Source organism: Tachysurus fulvidraco, chromosome 10 (assembly GCF_022655615.1).
Source record: "Tachysurus fulvidraco isolate hzauxx_2018 chromosome 10, HZAU_PFXX_2.0, whole genome shotgun sequence".
NCBI lineage: Eukaryota > Metazoa > Chordata > Actinopteri > Siluriformes > Bagridae > Tachysurus > Tachysurus fulvidraco.
The window spans coordinates 14,454,786-14,473,911 of NC_062527.1; the positions used below are offsets into that span (position 1 = coordinate 14,454,786).

A 19,126-nucleotide genomic window follows, 5' to 3' on the forward strand; every position below is an offset into this window, starting at 1 on the left:
CCTTTATGAACCACAGTAGTGAGTTATTGTGTTATAGTGTTGGCTGTTTATTCTGTATTGTCTGGCTGGTCTAGAATAGAGCAAAAAGCACGTGTTTTCTTAAAGGATAATACAGTTTCTAGATCTGTGCAAAGTTTTACTAGAAATTGTCCATATGAACTTAGCCCCTAAAATCAGAAGTCGCACTGTTCATTAATAACATGTTTCCATTATATCACATCATTGCTGATAACCATTTTATCAGTACCACACAGGAACACAGTGTTGATCATGTACACAATAATGTTCTGCTAGTGGTGAATCTAAAAAACAAATTAAATCACATTGTTTATGCTCCAATTCACGCTCACCAGTCACTTTATTTAGAACCTTCATTCAATTTTACAGATGCTGCAGGAGGCCGGAGGTCTCCAGACCAGTAGAGGTCAACCTAACCAATGTTTAGTTGAACGTTTAGATTTAGATTAGTGTGTGTGTGTGTGTGTGTGTGTGTGTGTGTGTGTGTGTGTGTGTGTGTGTGTGTGTGTGTGTGTGTGTGTGTGTGTGTGTGTGTGTGTGTGTGTGTGTACATTGTTCATTCCCTTACTACTGAGCATTGTTTTTGAGTTTGTGCTTGTGCTCCAGAAGAGCACCATCCATGTGATCTAGGTGACTTTGACTGTGGTTTGGTTGTTTTCTGTTCTGTAAAGCTGCTTTGAGACAATGTCTATTGTAAAAAGCGCTATACAAATAAACTTGAATTGAATTGAATTGAATTGAATTGAATTGAATTGAGTTTTTGCTAAAGCTTCTTGCTGATGAGAGGCATCAGAGGAGTGGTTTGTGCTTACAGGACGTCTACGATAACTAACCCTCATGCATCTTGAAACGTAGAACACATTAAACCCTGAGGTGGATGGGCTACAACAGCAGTATACACATATTCAAACCAGGCGTTCTGGCTTTAAAAAACAAGTTCACCCTCAAAGTCACAGAGAACAGATTTGTTCGCACCATTCTGATGTTTGATGTGAACATTAACACAAGGCCACATGCTCATTCCATAGATCATTTTAATGAATAACAATTATGACATTGTCACAAACATAAATTTCCTCATCCAGAGAAACTTACACATGTGCTGTGAAGTCTCCATCAGTGAATACATCCTGATATTGGTTTACTAGGTCACTACCACTATCACATTTTTAAGTTGGTTAATGGTCATCGTATCATGACTAATAGGAACACTAACAGCAATGAAGACTTAGATTTCATTTCCATAATACATTCATAAATGTCTGCTCATAGCTTCACCCATGAGAGACAAAATGTCTCTAACATCATGCAAATGTCCTGAAACATCTATTTTTGTTAGAGCTGTAAAATTGCATCAAGGTCTTCAAAACCCCATTTGGATTTTCATCTGTAGTCATTAAAGAATATCAAGATAAAGCAAGGCTCATATTAGAAAGAAATCAAGAACTTTGATCATATTTTGTGTTCCATAGGAATGATATTAATATCTCCCTGGGGCATTCCTGGCACCGATTTGGTTTGTTACACAGACTTTAATATGAGAGGGAGAGCTCACATACACATACTCACGAAGCCACGCACCCACGAGCTGTGATCGGTGTTTTCAGGATCTAAAAGTTCAGCATGTGTTTACAAAGCATTTTCTCAAGCCAATTTCTTTATACCAGTGTGGGTGTCCTAAGAGGAATCTAAATGTGCCTTAAGGCTGTCTCGCTCATGCTCCCTCTGGTCACTGGAGACCTACTAGCTCCTCTCTCATACCCTCCATCATTGTCTTTCTCTTTCCAATTCTTTCTAGAATAAATGGAGAAAAGTGTCTCTTACCAGTGATCTGTTAAAAGCCCATATGTGCTGTTAATGAAATCTCTCACAGTTCGTCACTTCTTTTCACAGTGTTTCACTAAAACAAATATACAGGCACCTACCACTTACAAGAGAAATAGGAGGATTATCATTGACACAAACACATATACACACACAAGGACACACATACACACACACACACACACGCTATGAGCTTCAGTTGGCAGTCTATATATCCTTCTTCTTTTTCATGCAACCTTTACTTTCGCTGATTTGATTTATTCATGTTTTTTTAACCTGATATACCGAAAAAAAAAATCGAAAAAAAAAATCATTTATAATCATTATAATTTATTTGTTAAATCAAGTCAGAAATATTCATCTAACACTGTAGCTAATTGTGGGTTTCCTGGAGATCATGTTTATTAAACCTTGAATTTCAAACTCATTTCGATGAGCTGCTCTTATTCTTGGCTAAAGGATTTAAGGACAACATATTACTATGTGCTGTCATATTTTTTATTGACAATAAGTGATGCAAGCAATTGCTTAGGTCCCCAGAGCCACAAATCAGCTGAGCAAGTAAAGTTTTCTTCCCTACTTATCTTTTTGTCTGTTTTTGTGATGCCAAAATTAAATGTGTGGTAGTTTAACTTTAGTTAGTCCATAAAATCAGTGTCAAGTTTAAGCATGTGCTTTAGGAGAGTTAAAAAAAATAATAATAATAAAATAGTAAACAATCCACAAAGGCAAAACGAATATAGTAATGAAACTGTGAAAATGTGAGGCAATCACTGAACTAAAACCAAGAACCAGAGAGTTCTCAAACAAACCAGAAAAGCAGTCAGTGTACATAAGGCTTGGAATCGTGAAAAGAACAAAACTAAGAGTGAGACTTCACAGCGAGACAAAGCGACAGCGGAGTATAATTAGAGAAATTAATCACAGACCAGACAAATGATCACAATCAGGTAGCACACCTATGACAGAACAGGGGCAAAAACAAGATTAAGGACTGGAAGAGACAAAAAACACAGCGTAAATCTTTTATTTTTATTTAAACAATGACAGTAATTCTTTTTTATTCTATTCTTTTCTCAATCCAAATTCAAAACTGTTGAATAATGCCAGAATTGGTTCAGGTTTACATCATGTGCTTTTGTTTCTGTTTTGTTCTAGTCATTTCTCTGCCCCTGGCCAGTCACTAGTGTGTTACTCGATTGTGTCCACCAATTCTGTGTTTGTTCAATGATTTGTTTGTCTATTTATAGAATTTATCACAACATGCTAGCTAGTGTTAATTAAACGCACACAGTAGCCTAAAGGTTAGTTGTGTAGAATTCATTAAATACACATTAGCAGCTTCACTGCAGCAAATTATGTGGTCATTTACAAAAACCCACTGGATGTCGCTGTGGCAGAATTGAGAAACAGCAAAGAAACAGATACTGTACAATAGGTTTTTTAAGCTAATTATATATTTAAACATATCTACATTAATAAAGGTAATATATTAAACCAAAATACAAGCAGAGTTTTTTATTTAATCTCTAATCTTTCCTTGGCTACGAAGATATTGATGTTTAAGGCAGACTGACACAGTCAGTCTGCCTTAAGATGTTAAAACTTTGCTAGCCAACATGTAATCAGATAACCTGGGCTAAATGTACAGATTTGTTTAAATGACCTAATAAAAGCCATTAAGAGCAAATGGACTCAACTGAACTGATATTAATGAGCAGATATTTGCCTAATGGTGTTAGCATGAACAGATGTGTGAATAGATTTGGGAGAATAAAGTAAGTGAGAATTTGTAAATGTAGAATTCTTTGAAAATTGGCTGTAACGTTCCTCCATAAATAAATAGGTTAGTAATTACTTTTGGTTGAAGTTATAACTGTATAGATAGGCAAGGAGTCTTTATACTTTTTAAAAAAAAAAAAAAAAAAAAAGATTGACCATGTTTATCTAGAGCAACTTACCTTTATATTTGAGCAGTTGAAGTTTAAAGGTCTTGCCTAGGGGTCCTGCAGTGGCAGCCTGGTGATGGTGTGAAATGAGCTCAAATCCATCAAAAGTCCTATGTCTTATCCACTAATTTTATAACTTCACAATGTAAAGGCTGCCATGCTGCAGCACACAACACACATTTCACGCTGATTTTTACAAGTGCCTTAAAATAGCATGTATTTGAATGTAAACAGTAGATGGAATGCTAGGCTGTTTTCTTAGCTAGCTAGCCGAACGACTTGTCGAGTAAAAGGCCCCCCAGAAGCAACCATAAGTGTCACAGCCTTCATCATTATAAGTTCCTGTAAGTAAACATGGTACATACTTCACATCTCTGAGCCACTTTCGTTTACTGTAAAGCTCTGAACAGCTCTAACTGCCTTATCATTAAAATCAAAACAACCCTGGTATGTTGTGGACATAAAGCAAGTGAGTCAGCTAGGTGATCAAACAAAGCAGTGTTTCAGCAGGAGATATGGTCTGTGTATCTCAACTGCTTGATAGGACTCAGCGAAGGTCAGCTCCTTATGGCTTGGAGATGGAGAGGCTCAGAGAAAGATATCAAGAGGCACAGTAAACAGCTTTATGGACATAACAGCAGCCTGACTTCACACTACAGGCACATTTAACTGTCAGCTTGTGACTTTTATGGCAAAGGGATGAATTGCCCTTTCACACTGATCTGAGGCAGATACTCAATTCTATGCATAGCCTGTGCTCACAAACCTCTGTAAAGGAACGCAGACGTGAGGTATGATTCTCTCCACTGTCCTTACAACCCTGAGCAATAGCTACGAAGCTACACTGATTTACAAACACCATACTACTCACTGCTTTTGTGCTTTACAGCGATTATTCTGATTCACTTTTCACACCTTTATGTTTATCTATAAAGAAGAGCTGTCAAGTCCTAGAACCCCAGATTTTCCTCAGTACTCTAAGTACATAGCTTTTGATAATATACATTGAGATAATATTTGGAATAATAAGCTCCGCAGTACTGCATATGATGATGATGATGATGATGATGATGATGATGATGATGATGATGATGATTTTTATTATTGTAAATAAAGGCCCTTTTAAAGCAGTCAGAAACTTTTAAAAAGTTCTAAATTGAAAGTGAAAGTATTTTTTGTTTAAGTATTTAAAATAAAACCAATAAACACATTTTGTATCCATAATGATACTCTTTTGCATTTTTTGTACAATGTTCAGCATACTGTATGTAGCAATAAGACAATAAGATTTTCTATAGTAATATACTGTTACAAATATGTCCTGTAAAAATATAGCATTGCAATCGATCTTGATTTTACTGAAACTATACCTCCACATTTACATGTATATACCACAATTCCCTCTATCTATTTACCCTTTGTGATCTTTGTGGGTATGAGGATGGAATCACAATACAAATCGTCTTGACTTAAAGGAAATTAGCTTAAGCAAAAAATACTTGTCTTTTCATTGCAGTGTCCAGGTTAGAATATAATAATCTCAATACTGCAAATTAAGAAAAGCCACTGGGAATTAATTAAATATTTTATAAACAATGTTGAAAAAAGGTCGATGTTAAAAGAATCCAACCCCAGAGTTTACCTACCTGGCCATTCAGCTCCAAGAGCAAGTCTAAGGCAAAAATGTACATAATATATTGTTAGTCTTAAACCTACTATGTCACACTAATATTTATGATGTATGTCTGTCTGTGTGTGTGTGTGTGTGTGTGTGTGTGTGTGTGTGTGTGTGTGTGTGTGTGTGTGTGTGTGTGTGTGTGTGTGTGTGTGTGTGTGTGTGTGTGTAGGCATGTAGGCAGGGTTTTATATCTTGTGTCCCTACAAGGAAAGGAATATCTGACTGGTTCCTTGTGGGGATTTTTGGTGGTCCCCATGTTAATTTTCTTTTTTAAATTTAAAATGATTTTTTTTTTTTTTTGGATACTATGCATAGGGTTGAGGTTAGATTTAGGTATAGAATAGAGAGACAATCTGTTAATCACTATCTGTTAATTTTTTGTTTAGTTTGCATTTCTGTGAGAAAAAAAGAAGACCAAGAGTGAGAAAAGGAGATGGAGAAGAAGCACATCGCGAGATAGCAAGAAGACAATGGAACATGGTTATTTTCGGATTGGAATAAAAACATGTAAAGCATTAAAGCAACTAATCTGCCGCAAATAAAGGAAAGCTAAAACTAAGGATTATAGGAAAGCCCTAGAGATACTAAAACATTTTTTATGGTTTCACTAATTAATGTTACCATTTATATACTCGTAATCTAAAATGTCATCTTCAGACTGCATATAAAGAATTAGCTGCTAGAGAATTGTATGTTTATTAATGCATAACAATGTGTACTCAATTTCTGCACATATATTCTTCCTAACAAAACTGTATTCTTAAAATTATTTACAGTTTTAGAGAAATGGTAGGTGACTTCTGTGATACCCTCAAGAGATTTTACCCTTTAGAAAGAGTTAGAGAAACATAATTATAGAGGAATATCATCATATGAAGGTTTTTTGTAACCCAGGGAACTAAAATGTATTTGCAGAGAACCTTTTTTTTTTTTTTGTCTACAGATAATGTGTAGCCTGTTTGTTTATAAGACTCTTTCATTTAACTGTCTGATTAAATGTTTTTATCCTCTAGGCTTCAGTTATAGTTTTATTACTGTACAAAAATAATGTTTCAGACCGTCGCAGACTAAAGTTTACAATTCAAGGTCTTTTTATTAGTGATATTTCACTGAGCTGTGCTTGAACGACAAACATGCCGAGAAGATTCTTGGCCTTAACCATCTCCTCTGCATAGTCTCTATTCAGGTTGTCATGAGATCTGTGTCATGAGATCTAACGCCTGAAACAAAACTCTTTGGCACAGAGTTCTGCGTATCGGATTGGTTCCTGGACCAGCTGATGACAAGACAAATACTTGACTGATAGGACTTTGGTCCAATGAAATTCATAAGTTGATTTCCGATACAGTTCCCACGCTGCGGTTGTCACTCCTTAAACAGAAGGGAAGGTTTATGGTGGAATTGGAGGTAACTGGAAATTGAGCCTAGTGCTGGAAGCCGGAAGGTGCAAACATCCACTATAATTTGTCAGTCACTGCAGTTGTGATTTATGCTTATAAAATGAAGCATCCAGTCAGTGAGCAAGGCTATGGCAGCTAAAACTTTAAATCTCATCACGGTTTTGCTCCCCTGCCGAGGACATTCACACTCATCCACGCTTCGGCAGTCACGTAGGTGGCTGCTTGCTTTCTCCTTCCTCACCTTCATCAGTAAAGCGGATGTTGGGAGTTTCTGCTCTTGGGCTGTGTGTTTACTTTCCATATTACATGATTACGTGTGGCAGAGCCAAGTCTACTTTAAAGCAAAGAAGCAAGAGTAGTGCATAAATCTCAATCTCTGCTCTGCAAATACTCTGAGATTACGATGTTTAGTTCATTTTTAAAAGCATGCTTTGAAGTTACATTTAATGCTCTGAAACTCTTTCCTGTTTACACAGCTTTAGTCATTCGTTTCCTCACTAGTTTTATGTTTCTTTCTTTCTCTTAAAATTATTATGACAAGAAAACTTTCCCAATGTGCAAAACATGCTGCCTTTTACAAAGCAGTCCTTCCATAAATATTAAATAAATCTCCTTAAGATGCAAACCTTACAATTAGAGGCTTTTCTTTGATAAATAACAACACATTTTCATGTCTGATATTAATAGTCGAAGATTACATTGAAATTCTGCCATCTGTGAATGAGCTGTTACTGTAGAAACAATTATGTATTAGAATTAATATCAAACTGTGATTTTAATTACAGCTGGCATCGTCATTGCGTTGGGATTATATGAAATCATCAACACCTTCTCGCCAATCAGATTTAAGGATTCAACAGCACCGTGGTGTCAAGTATGTTCAGGCATAAATAGTAGGTTAAATGTGTGAGTTCGATCGAAATCTAACAACATGTATCCTCCACCTTCCTTTATAACACCTAGAGTATCTTTTGTATCCTCTGAGCAGTTTTTGGCATATCGCAGTTGTAATATTTGGCCCCCTGCAGCTCAATATTACACATTCGACTATGCCAGGTTTGATAAACAGACTTCTTCAAATCAGGACTGGAGGCAGAAAAGGCTAGAGACACATTACAAAATATTTTCCTGTTGATTTTCCCCTTGTTATCAGATATAACCACATTCTATTTTTATAGCTAAAATTAATGTAGTTTTTCTTATTTTTATTCAAAAACCGTGGAGTGTCCAAATTTTTGCACTTAGCTGTTACATTAGCAAAAACAGAACACAATAATATACTACATCTGAGCTTGAATGAATGACACCATTACAATCACAAAGCACCTGAAGAGGAAAAAACACATAAATTCCCTGTTGATACGGAATAGTAATTACCACTAATTGGATATTATCTCGTACACTATGCAGATTCTAATAAACAAAATAATTACAGTTTTAGATTTAATCTCTCTCTCTCTCTCTTTCTCTCCCTTTGGCTTTCGTTATGTTTAACTCTGGTTTCATATCCAGTCCAAGTGTGATGTCCATGACATGCCTATGAGTGGAATGGAGTGAACGGGAGAGAGTTTTTTTCTCACAAAGTGTAATGTAAGGAGACAGACATGGATAAAGGAAAAAGAAAGTGGGTCAGTACAGCAGTGTGCTGGAGGGTCGCGCTGCCTGGAGCACAGTAGAGACCTGTGGAAGGAATAGTGTCACAAATTACCTTTCCATAAACATCTGCTTTTCTCTTGGCACTCTGTGTATATGTGAGTGTAGGAAGGCAGTGAGAAACCACAACTGTGAGATTGCTTGTGTACTGCTTTAGTATTTAATGTAGGTTGTTTGTAATCTAGGTGCTTGCAAATTTGGAGCACAGTGCTGTAGTCACCCAGAGCTGCTTTGCCTGTTTTGAATGCTGGGATTTAAACGTTTCAGGCAGGTTTCTTCTCTGTGTTCAAGCTACAGGAAAAATAGTTGGACTGTTGACATTCTAACAGCACTGCATTTTACACTTTCTTCACCAACCACATGTTCTTTTAATTTAAGCCTCTGTTTTTGAATTGTTCATTGTTCATTGTTGCTGCTTGTGAGGTGAACTGCAACTGCAATATTTACAAGCATTTACCCAGACTGACCAGCACTTCTACTGAGACTATATATACCTCTGTAGTCATGAGGAAAGGACGAGTATTCCTACAGCTCTGTTCAGGCTAATTTCTGGAATGTAAAAATACAAACAAAAGCCTTAAATTAAATCATTTAAAAGACAGATTGGACTTTCTACTGTTAATCCTGAGGACCACAGCTGGTGGATGGTGCTTTAATTATATCACCACTAAAATAAAGCCATTTGAGAGTGTGTGTTATAGTGATTTTACCCACAGTGGCTCAGCCTATCAAGTTTTAGAACCAAAATTATCCATTTTATAATCTGGAATACAACAGTGGAAAACTGGCATGCACAATAGCTCTACATGTGCTTGTGAATCCAACATAAAATATACAATTTAACACTCTGGAATTTTCTTATTTAATTTATTTTTCATAATTTTTACTTAATTAACACTTTTTAATTTTGAACTGAAATCAAGATGAAAAAATATGATGATGATGATGATGATGATGATGATGATGATGATGATGATGATGATGATGATGAGTAATAGAAGCAGTAAGCTAAGTAAACATATCATTGCACAGCTGCAGGGTTCCTGGTATGTTTGTGTGTGTGTGTGTGTGTGTGTGTGTGTGTGTGTGTGTGTGTGTGTGTGTGTGTGTGTGTGTGTTGCCCTATGATTGATTAGCTTCCCAGCTGAACTATATCCCTGCTTCATGCTCAGCATTCCTGGTTAACTGGTTAGGGCTTTTGGGAGGTTCCTATCACCAAGGTGCCACTGCTGGGCCATTGGGCCAATAATAATAAAGGTTTGCTTTAGGGGTGCTCTATTATGGCTGACCAAATTGCTGAAGATGTTTTCACTGTACTATGATGTACATATGTACATCAATAAAATTTACATATGTGTACATATGTGACTCATAAAACTCTCAGCTGTTCTCTTTACTGACAGGTAAATAATAGGCTTGTTTAGTGTGGGGTGAATTGTAGGAAGTTGTTCGCTGACATCATGTGTCTCCTACAGGGTTTTTGATTTTGTTTAATGATTTCATATTTTATCATTGCAGACTTCAGGAAACAAAACCAGTTATCCCGCAGAATGGTTTAATGGTGACCGCAGCCCTCGGGCCATGAAAACACCTTTTCTTCATTATGAACTCAAACAGTCCTTGTGTAACATGTCTGATTCTAGCTCTCTAGCTCCCTTCTTTCTTTCTCTCCTCCTTTACTGAGACATTCCACACTCAGATGACATTCTTCAGCTCGCTCTCAAACTGAAGAGCCCGTTTGGAGTCACGTGCTTCAGTCAACCCATCCTTCTCCTCCTCCTTCTCTCTGTTCAACCCAGTCTGTTTTTCTTCTTCCCTGTGCGCACCGTCAGCCGACAGCAAGGAGAGTGCAGAGAGCACTGGGCCGAATAATCCCGTTAAACCTGGTGACAACGAGATATTACGACTTTGCCAGAATGATGTTCTCGAGGCAGCCAGGTCCATCGACGTGCGCTTTTGCGTCTTCAACGATTTCAGACGACTTCTTGTTGCACTGCGCTCGAACCAGCATCTGTGGAAGGACGCAAACTTAACCAGATTGACTCCGGCTGATTTACAGCAGAAGTCTGTGACGCACTGAGACTTTAAGGTGCGGGAAAACCTGAGAAGAAACTGCGCTCGCGCTCTGAAAATTTGGCGTCTTTTATAAAGGAGGCATCAACTTCCGGACCGGTGAGATTTCAGCCACTACGGAGCGCATGAGAAAACATGGACAAACTGCGAGTCTTTGCTAATTCTTTACTTGAAGCTTTCGACGTGTCTATCTGCTGTGCGCGGGAGTTTGTACGCTAAATTTTGGAAGACAAACGCCCGGTTTTGTGAAATGCCCGAAATGTGTGACATGCGCACGGAGCGACCTGCCGACTCCACTTGGCCCTTGCGCTTTTGGTCGAGACGCACCCAAGGCGAGTTGCACCTGAATGCAGAAAATGTGTAACATGCAAAATATCACGTATTTCTAATGCGTATTTGCGTTTGAGTATTTTTGGGTAACTATATGAGCAATTTCGTAACTTTGCTGTGTCTGATTTAGAGCCCGACTGTGTTGTTGTTGTTATTTTTCCCCCGGTTCTTCGGTTTTGCGCGGTCATGCTCCGGCAAATGCTCTTGAATTCGACGGCTGCGGCGGCGCGGGACTTGGACGCTATAAGCCAGACGCACGCACCGGCGCCTCTGGACGTCTCGCACGCGCCCGTGAGTGTGTCGGCGCTGCTAAAGCCCGCGGGTCGCGGAGGCGCCGGTGGAGACGCACTGCGTGAAGGCGAGCTCAGTAAACCGGACCTGACAACCTACGTGGTCATGTGCATAGTGCTCTTCCTCCTTGTGCTGCTAATTGTCATCTTTATCAACTGCCAGCTGCGCAACTCGTTCTTCGCCTCCACGCCGTATGACCGTTCACTGCGCGAGGCCCGAACGTCATATAAATGAATCCCGGCTGCGCGCTCGTGTAATGTTCACATGCCCTGTGACGGAAAGCGGGCCTTGCGCTTCAATCCTCGGAACGTGAGGATTAACCTGACCGTATGGAGGAATTATTCCCGACGTTGGTCTTATCAAAGTGTTTCCCTCCTTAGACCCTGAACAGTTTGAAGATGAAGGCGCGGACTGTAATATCAGTGCGTTTCTGTCCATGAACTTTATCTCATGTCGTGTGTACTGCAGTGTATTGCAGGTTATTTTCTTGCATGAATTAAAGCTCTAATTAAATCGTAAGTGTACAATCAGTTGCGTTCATTAAAGGCTCTGATTGTAGAATAAACACAGTAGTTTGGAAGTGTTAATGATACTCATTAGCCCATTATAATGTCAACACAGATAATGTAGGAGCACAATACTTATTGTTGGGGCCTCTATTCCGAGCTAACAAACAACTGATGCATATCTGTAGGCTAACAAATGGATAGTTGCAAACAATGTTTTTGGCATTTAAAGATGGCATCAACACAAGAGCCTATATATATATATATATATATATATATATATATATATATATATATATATATATATATATATATATATATATATATATATATATATTATTCTTATGCACACCGTGACCAAGAGTGGATTGAGTAATTCTAATAATAATCAACCTTTAAAAAATTGCTGAAGGGGGCAACATCAACACCCAGTTCTTATTTCAAATGAATAATTTATCTAGGTTTTGTGCTTGTCTTGACACCACCAGTATACAGGTGCCACAGGTGTCAGATAAGATCGTATCTGACCATAGGTGTGTGAAAGAATGCAGGCTATAACAACAGTCAAATAAAATGCCTTTGTGTGCATATACCGTGTAATCTGTACAATGTTGCATGTTCTACTTTTATACCGTGACTGGGAGTGGAAAATCAGGCAAAATCTCACAGCAACCAGAAGCATGCAATCATCAGTCATGCGTAATAACATAATGTGTGTGTGTGTGGGGTATCTGTTTTTACAAAGCCTACCAATTGTCAGCTAATGCGATGAAACACCAAACACAGACTATTTAGAAGAGTCAGCTGAGGAAAAGCAGCGCTCCAGCGTGAGCATGCGTATTTTGAGGTTCTGCTCAGATGTGGGTGGAATGGGTGCAGATGCCACAATAATAGGCAACTTAATCATATTAACTGTGAGGTATCCAAAAAAAAAAAAAACGGCTCGAGTGAGCAAAACTTCCAAACAAGCACGGAGAGACCATCATGGAAAACATGTCAGCAAATTTGCATTGGCTGAGTGGCAGTGTTCTCTGAGTGTGCCAAAGAGCTTTTAGGAAATATTAACCATCACTTAGTTATACAGTACCAGTATTTTACACTGGTCTTTAGTCTTGAATACAATATAAATGGAAGATGTGATTTGAGCAATAAAGCAATTTGAGCTGAAAATGTATAAATATGTTAGGCAGTTTAGAAACTTTGTAAAAGCTTAATAGTTTGTGGTATTACACAGCAGTCTCTGAAGCATTACATTTTGGCCTTTAACACTGAGACTCACACTGTTGTTCTTAGACTTCACACAGGGTGGTGCTGTTAGCAAAAAAAGTGATGTATCAACAAACTAATCAAACCTTATGTGGATTGAACAAATGTGTTATCTGATACCTATTATAAATCTTTTGGATCTAATGAAGGTCTAGCAATATTCTCAAACTACTGCTTAGTCAGTTATAGTATGCAAGAAAATGCAGCAATACCGAAGTAATTTCCAATACCCGATCATGTAAAGGAAATACTCATCCATAAATGACATTTCCACAATTCTCCACTTATAAAACACATAATATGAGCTACTCAGCTTGTTGGATGTCTGAAGGCTGAACTGCATTTGTTGTGTTTCAGTTAAGTAAGAAAATGTCTTGTTGGGGATGACAGACTATTATTCCACAGCACTGTTGAATTTTCAAACCGGTTTGGTTACTAGGTGTTGATATAATTAACTATTCCTGTAATTCAGATCAAATGTTTATATTAATGTGCTCATTGTTATACTTTTGTTTCTATAGCGACTCATTTCTGGGAACTTGTAATGCATAAGATCTCCATACGTGGATTAAAAATCAGAAAGTATATAATCATTCATACGCTTTAAGTAAGAAAGTTATATTCATAGAAAGGTGTCGAACTTTGTAACGGTCAGTACGTTTCCTAATACAGCAAAGGTTTCAGAACAGAGGACTTTGCACTCTTTGGTTTCACAGTAACACAGCTGTGTTTATTTTGTCTTATAAAGAATGTGAAAAAGAGATAATAAAATCTAATGTGTAATGTCTATCCATAGCTTGACAATGAAACTCTTATTGTTTAGTGATGCATTAGATCACAAAGTCTCTTTGATGGCTTAATAAAAATGATAGAGGGCAACCTATTAAACACACACTTACAGGCAGATGGGAAGCTGAATCCATAAAAATTTGTAATGCCTGAAAAAAACTTCATGCTGCGTTTATTCTGAACATTATGGCCAACAGAGAAGCTGTAACAAAAAAATCCACACTGTCTACTCTTTCCAAGGTATTTTTCAGAAAACAAAGGGCAGTAAGTAATCCACGTTCCTTAACATTCATTACACCTGTCTCTGGATTTTGCATGTGCCTTCTCACCCTGATGATGTTATTAATGTGACAGTGATATTGAAATCCAATCTAGGGAGCATTTCACTTTGTGTAATCGCCTGAAGCAACTGTTACAGACACATGAATGTCCATTTTGGCAGGAAAGAAATCAGCCTCAGCTTCAATTCTTCGTTCTTTTTTGCGTATTTTTTCCTCATGACCACTGTCGGTGCTGTAGCACTTGGCTCCACAAAACAAGATAAAAAATGAAAGCATATATTTATGTCTTTTTCTCTGTGAAGGACAGGAACATGTTTAACAGACACCCATAGAGGTAAAAATGAAAGAACTTATAAATGACATTTTTGGTTGAAGGACAACTTTAAAAGCACAACAAAGTAAATTAAAAGCTACAAATGCACTTTATATGTGTTTTATTTAAAAATAAATCCTCAGACAGTGCTGATTAATGCTTTTACCTGAGAAAGTGGCAGGGTTGAAAATAATAACTCATTGTTAGTAAAGGTTTTGTTTAGTTATCCAGTTAACTGCATTCAGCGTGTATTGAATGGATTAAACAAACAATAAAAAAAAACAAACCAAACAAAGCCTGTAATGAACTTGCACTTCATGCATTAGTGGAAAGCTCTACAGCTCTTGTGGGTCATTTAAATAGCTTGTACTGTATATATGAGAAAGACCATCAGCACCATAGCAGTTCAATGTAAGATGATTATTTACACAATAAACACACAGGACACTGAATACACAACTCAGTGACAACAAAACTGGTTTGTGAGAAAGCTCTTGCAACAATACAATAATAATAAACAGACCACATCTTTCTGTACATATAAATGATCATGCTCATTACAAGAATCAGTTCTCAGGGATTTTACAGAAGCATGAGAAGGAGCCCTGACCCACACAGGAGGCTCAGGTGAGACAGCAGTGCGCATGCGGACACGCCCTTTCCCTCTCAGCCTGTCCTCGCGCTAACCTGTACTCGAGACAGGAAGTGAAGAGCTTTGTTCTTTTGTAAACAGCACGGCTTTGGGAAACTTAACTCGCGCTAAGAAACAAGTATGCACGAACAGGCGGAAAATCATAACGTTCGTCGAAAGGATGACGATTAATTCATCTGACTGCTGACGAGGCTGAGAAAAGCGCGAACTTTCGCCGCGCGCCAGTTAGTTGCTCAAGTCGACAGAAAGCGTCTCGCGCTGCTGCGTTAGCTGTGTGATAGCGAGTGCGCGCGCGCGTGCGCGTGACAGACAGCAGTAACTAATGCTAGCTAAGTTGAGTGATTAAACTCGCTAAGTCACATAACGCGGTTAGGGCGACGCTTAAATGTTAAATGTTGCCGTTATAACTTGACGTGACTGATAACGGGGAGCTCGAGTTTTGAATAAGAGAGAAGTTTTCGCTTGTTTTTGGCGTTTGGTTTTCAAATTTCCCTCCGTTTTGTTGAGTCTTTTGGGAGTTTAAGCTAATAGGCGGCTGGCTAACAGGCCGCAGGGACTCAACATAGCAACCGTAATCTCTGGAGTTTGGTGTCGTTTAACTGGTTTGTAATTCCGTGAACTTTCCGGAGCATTGGATACATAATTTGTGTTGATTTGGGTCAATCATGGATCCTCCTAACTTTGGGAATTCAGCATCTGCTGCTGCTGCTGGTGCTTCTTCAAAAAAAGACAAAAAACCCAAGAAGAGCTACGATGAAGGAGATGGGAAGAAGAAATTTGTGAGTAAACTTGACTTGGGAACAAACATGAGATGTGAATTGATTTCCTTCAGGTTCTCTGTTGTCCTGCTGAAGAGCTTTTGTAGACCATTAACGATTTGTTTGCTAACTATATTGTCATTATTAGTGACTGCTGCTGAGCCCTTAATATTCACCAAGCTAACACAATGCAGTAAATATCTTCCAGTTAAACACTCACTCTTCACTTTGTGGCCCGAAAGCTTACATGTATTTCTGGTACTGGTTTAAAAATCAGATGTTTGTTAGAAATCTCTCCTACGTGCCCTGACTTGGGTAATGAGGAAGTGTCTGTGAGACTGTGTGTGTGTGTCTGTGAGACTGTGTGTGTGTGTCTGTGAGACTGTGTGTGTGTGTCTGTGAGACTGTGTGTGTGTGTCTGTGAGACTGTGTGTGTGTGTCTGTGAGACTGTGTGTGTGTGTCTGTGAGACTGTGTGTGTGTGTGTCTGTGAGAGACTGTGTGTGTGTGTGTCTGTGAGAGACTGTGTGTGTGTGTGTCTGTGAGAGACTGTGTGTGTGTGTGTCTGTGAGAGACTGTGTGTGTGTGTGTCTGTGAGAGACTGTGTGTGTGTGTGTCTGTGAGAGACTGTGTGTGTGTGTGTCTGTGAGAGAGAGTGTGTGTGTGTCTGTGAGAGACTGTGTGTGTGTGTGTCTGTGAGAGACTGTGTGTGTGTGTGTCTGTGAGAGACTGTGTCTGTGAGAGACTGTGTGTGTGTGTGTCTGTGAGAGACTGTGTGTGTGTGTGTCTGTGAGAGACTGTGTGTGTGTGTGTCTGTGAGAGACTGTGTGTGTGTGTGTCTGTGAGAGACTGTGTGTGTGTGTGTCTGTGAGAGACTGTGTGTGTGTGTGTCTGTGAGAGACTGTGTGTGTGTGTGTCTGTGAGAGACTGTGTGTGTGTGTGTCTGTGAGAGACTGTGTGTGTGTGTGTCTGTGAGAGACTGTGTGTGTGTGTGTCTGTGAGAGACTGTGTGTGTGTGTGTCTGTGAGAAACTGTGTGTGTGTGTGTCTGTGAGAGACTGTGTGTGTGTGTGTCTGTGAGAGACTGTGTGTGTGTGTGTGTGTCTGTGAGAGACTGTGTGTGTGTGTGTGTGTCTGTGAGAGACTGTGTGTGTGTGTGTGTCTGTGAGAGACTGTGTGTGTGTGTGTGTGTGTGAGAGACTGTGTGTGTGTGTGTGTCTGTGAGAGACTGTGTGTGTGTGTGTGTGTGTCTGTGAGAGACTGTGTGTGTGTGTGTGTGTGTCTGTGAGAGACTGTGTGTGTGTCTGTGAGAGACTGTGTGTGTCTGTGAGAGACTGTGTGTGTCTGTGAGAGACTGTGTGTGTCTGTGAGAGACTGTGTGTGTCTGTGAGAGACTGTGTGTGTCTGTGAGAGACTGTGTGTGTCTGTGAGAGACTGTGTGTGTCTGTGAGAGACTGTGTGTGTCTGTGAGAGACTGTGTGTGTCTGTGAGAGACTGTGTGTGTCTGTGAGAGACTGTGTGTGTGTGTGTGTCTGTGAGAGACTGTGTGTGTGTGTGTCTGTGAGAGAGTGTGTGTGTGTGTGTGTGTGAGAGACTGTGTGTGTGTGTGTCTGTGAGAGACTGTGTCTGTGAGAGACTGTGTGTGTGTGTGTCTGTGAGAGACTGTGTGTGTGTGTGTCTGTGAGAGACTGTGTGTGTGTGTGTCTGTGAGAGACTGTGTGTGTGTGTGTCTGTGAGAGACTGTGTGTGTGTGTCTGTGAGAGACTGTGTGTGTGTGTGTCTGTGAGAGACTGTGTGTGTGTGTGTCTGTGAGAGACTGTGTCTGTGAGAGACTGTGTGTGTGTGTGTCTGTGAGAGACTGTGTGTGTGTGTGTCTGTGAGAGACTGTGTGTGTGTGTGTCTGTGAGAGACTGTGTGTGTGTGTGTCTGTGAGAGACTGTGTGTGTGTGTCTGTGAGAGACTGTGTGTGTGTGTGTCTGTGAGAGACTGTGTGTGTGTGTGTCTGTGAGAGACTGTGTGTGTGTGGGTGTGTCTGTGAGAGACTGTGTGTGTGTGTGTGTGTCTGTGAGAGACTGTGTGTGTGTGTGTCTGTGAGAGACTGTGTGTGTGTGTGTGTGTGTCTGTGAGAGACTGTGTGTGTGTCTGTGAGAGACTGTGTGTGTGTCTGTGAGAGACTGTGTGTGTCTGTGAGAGACTGTGTGTGTCTGTGAGAGACTGTGTGTGTCTGTGAGAGACTGTGTGTGTCTGTGAGAGACTGTGTGTGTCTGTGAGAGACTGTGTGTGTCTGTGAGAGACTGTGTGTGTCTGTGAGAGACTGTGTGTGTCTGTGAGAGACTGTGTGTGTCTGTGAGAGACTGTGTGTGTCTGTGAGAGACTGTGTGTGTCTGTGAGAGACTGTGTGTGTCTGTGAGAGACTGTGTGTGTCTGTGAGAGACTGTGTGTGTCTGTGAGAGACTGTGTGTGTCTGTGAGAGACTGTGTGTGTCTGTGAGAGACTGTGTGTGTCTGTGAGAGACTGTGTGTGTGTGTGTGTCTGTGAGAGACTGTGTGTGTGTGTGTGTCTGTGAGAGACTGTGTGTGTGTGTGTGTCTGTGAGAGACTGTGTGTGTGTGTGTCTGTGAGAGACTGTGTCTGTGAGAGACTGTGTGTGTGTGTGTCTGTGAGAGACTGTGTGTGTGTGTGTCTGTGAGAGACTGTGTGTGTGTGTGTCTGTGAGAGACTGTGTGTGTGTGTGTCTGTGAGAGACTGTGTGTGTGTGTGTCTGTGAGAGACTGTGTGTGTGTGTGTCTGTGAGAGACTGTGTGTGTGTGTGTCTGTGAGAGACTGTGTGTGTGTGTGTCTGTGAGAGACTGTGTGTGTGTGTGTCTGTGAGAGACTGTGTGTGTGTGTGTCTGTGAGAGACTGTGTGTGTGTGTGTCTGTGAGAGACTGTGTGTGTGTGTGTCTGTGAGAGACTGTGTGTGTGTGTGTCTGTGAGAGACTGTGTGTGTGTGTGAGAGACTGTGTGTGTCTGTGAGAGACTGTGTGTGTGTGTGTGTGAGACTGTGTGTGTGTGTGTGAGACTGTGTGTGTGTGTGTGAGACTGTGTGTGTGTGTGTGTGTGTGTGTGAGACTGTGTGTGTGTGTGTGAGACTGTGTGTGTGTGTGTGAGACTGTGTGTGTGTGTGTGAGACTGTGTGTGTGTGTGTGTGAGACTGTGTGTGTGTGTGTGAGAGACTGTGTGTGTGTGTGTGAGACTGTGTGTGTGTGTGTGTCTGTGAGAGAGTGTGTGTGTGTGTGTCTGTGAGAGAGACTGTGTGTGTGTGTGTGTGTGTGTGTGTCTGTCTGTGTGTGTGTGTCTGTCTGTGTG

At 40.0% G+C, this 19,126-nt stretch overlaps 2 protein-coding genes across 4 annotated transcripts in view; both read left to right on the plus strand.

Moving 5' to 3' along the window:
• The first annotated feature begins 10,192 nt into the window (after nt 1-10,192).
• Nucleotides 10,193-11,746, plus strand: LOC125145645 (small integral membrane protein 32-like). The gene has a single exon (XM_047819191.1). It carries the CDS (start codon nt 11,112-11,114, stop codon nt 11,448-11,450), a length of 339 nt encoding a protein of 112 aa, XP_047675147.1. The 5' UTR covers nt 10,193-11,111; the 3' UTR covers nt 11,451-11,746.
• Nucleotides 11,747-14,992: 3,246 nt separating this feature from the next.
• Nucleotides 14,993-19,126, plus strand: part of LOC113660092 (protein diaphanous homolog 1) — a 115,206-nt gene continuing 111,072 nt past the window's right edge. For 2 of the 3 annotated variants that reach the window (XM_027173336.2, XM_027173337.2), the window contains exon 1: nt 14,997-15,802. In XM_027173336.2, coding sequence (XP_027029137.1) covers nt 15,689-15,802 — 114 coding nt within the window. In that variant the 5' untranslated portion in view covers nt 14,997-15,688. Of the gene's footprint in view, nt 15,803-19,126 lie in introns of all 3 variants that reach the window. The other variant, XM_047819142.1, reaches the window with a different exon arrangement.

Bases quoted from the DNA above. Each gene is read 5' to 3' on its own strand.
- LOC125145645 (XM_047819191.1), top strand. From the start codon at position 11,112: ATGCTCCGGCAAATGCTCTTGAATTCGACGGCTGCGGCGGCGCGGGAC.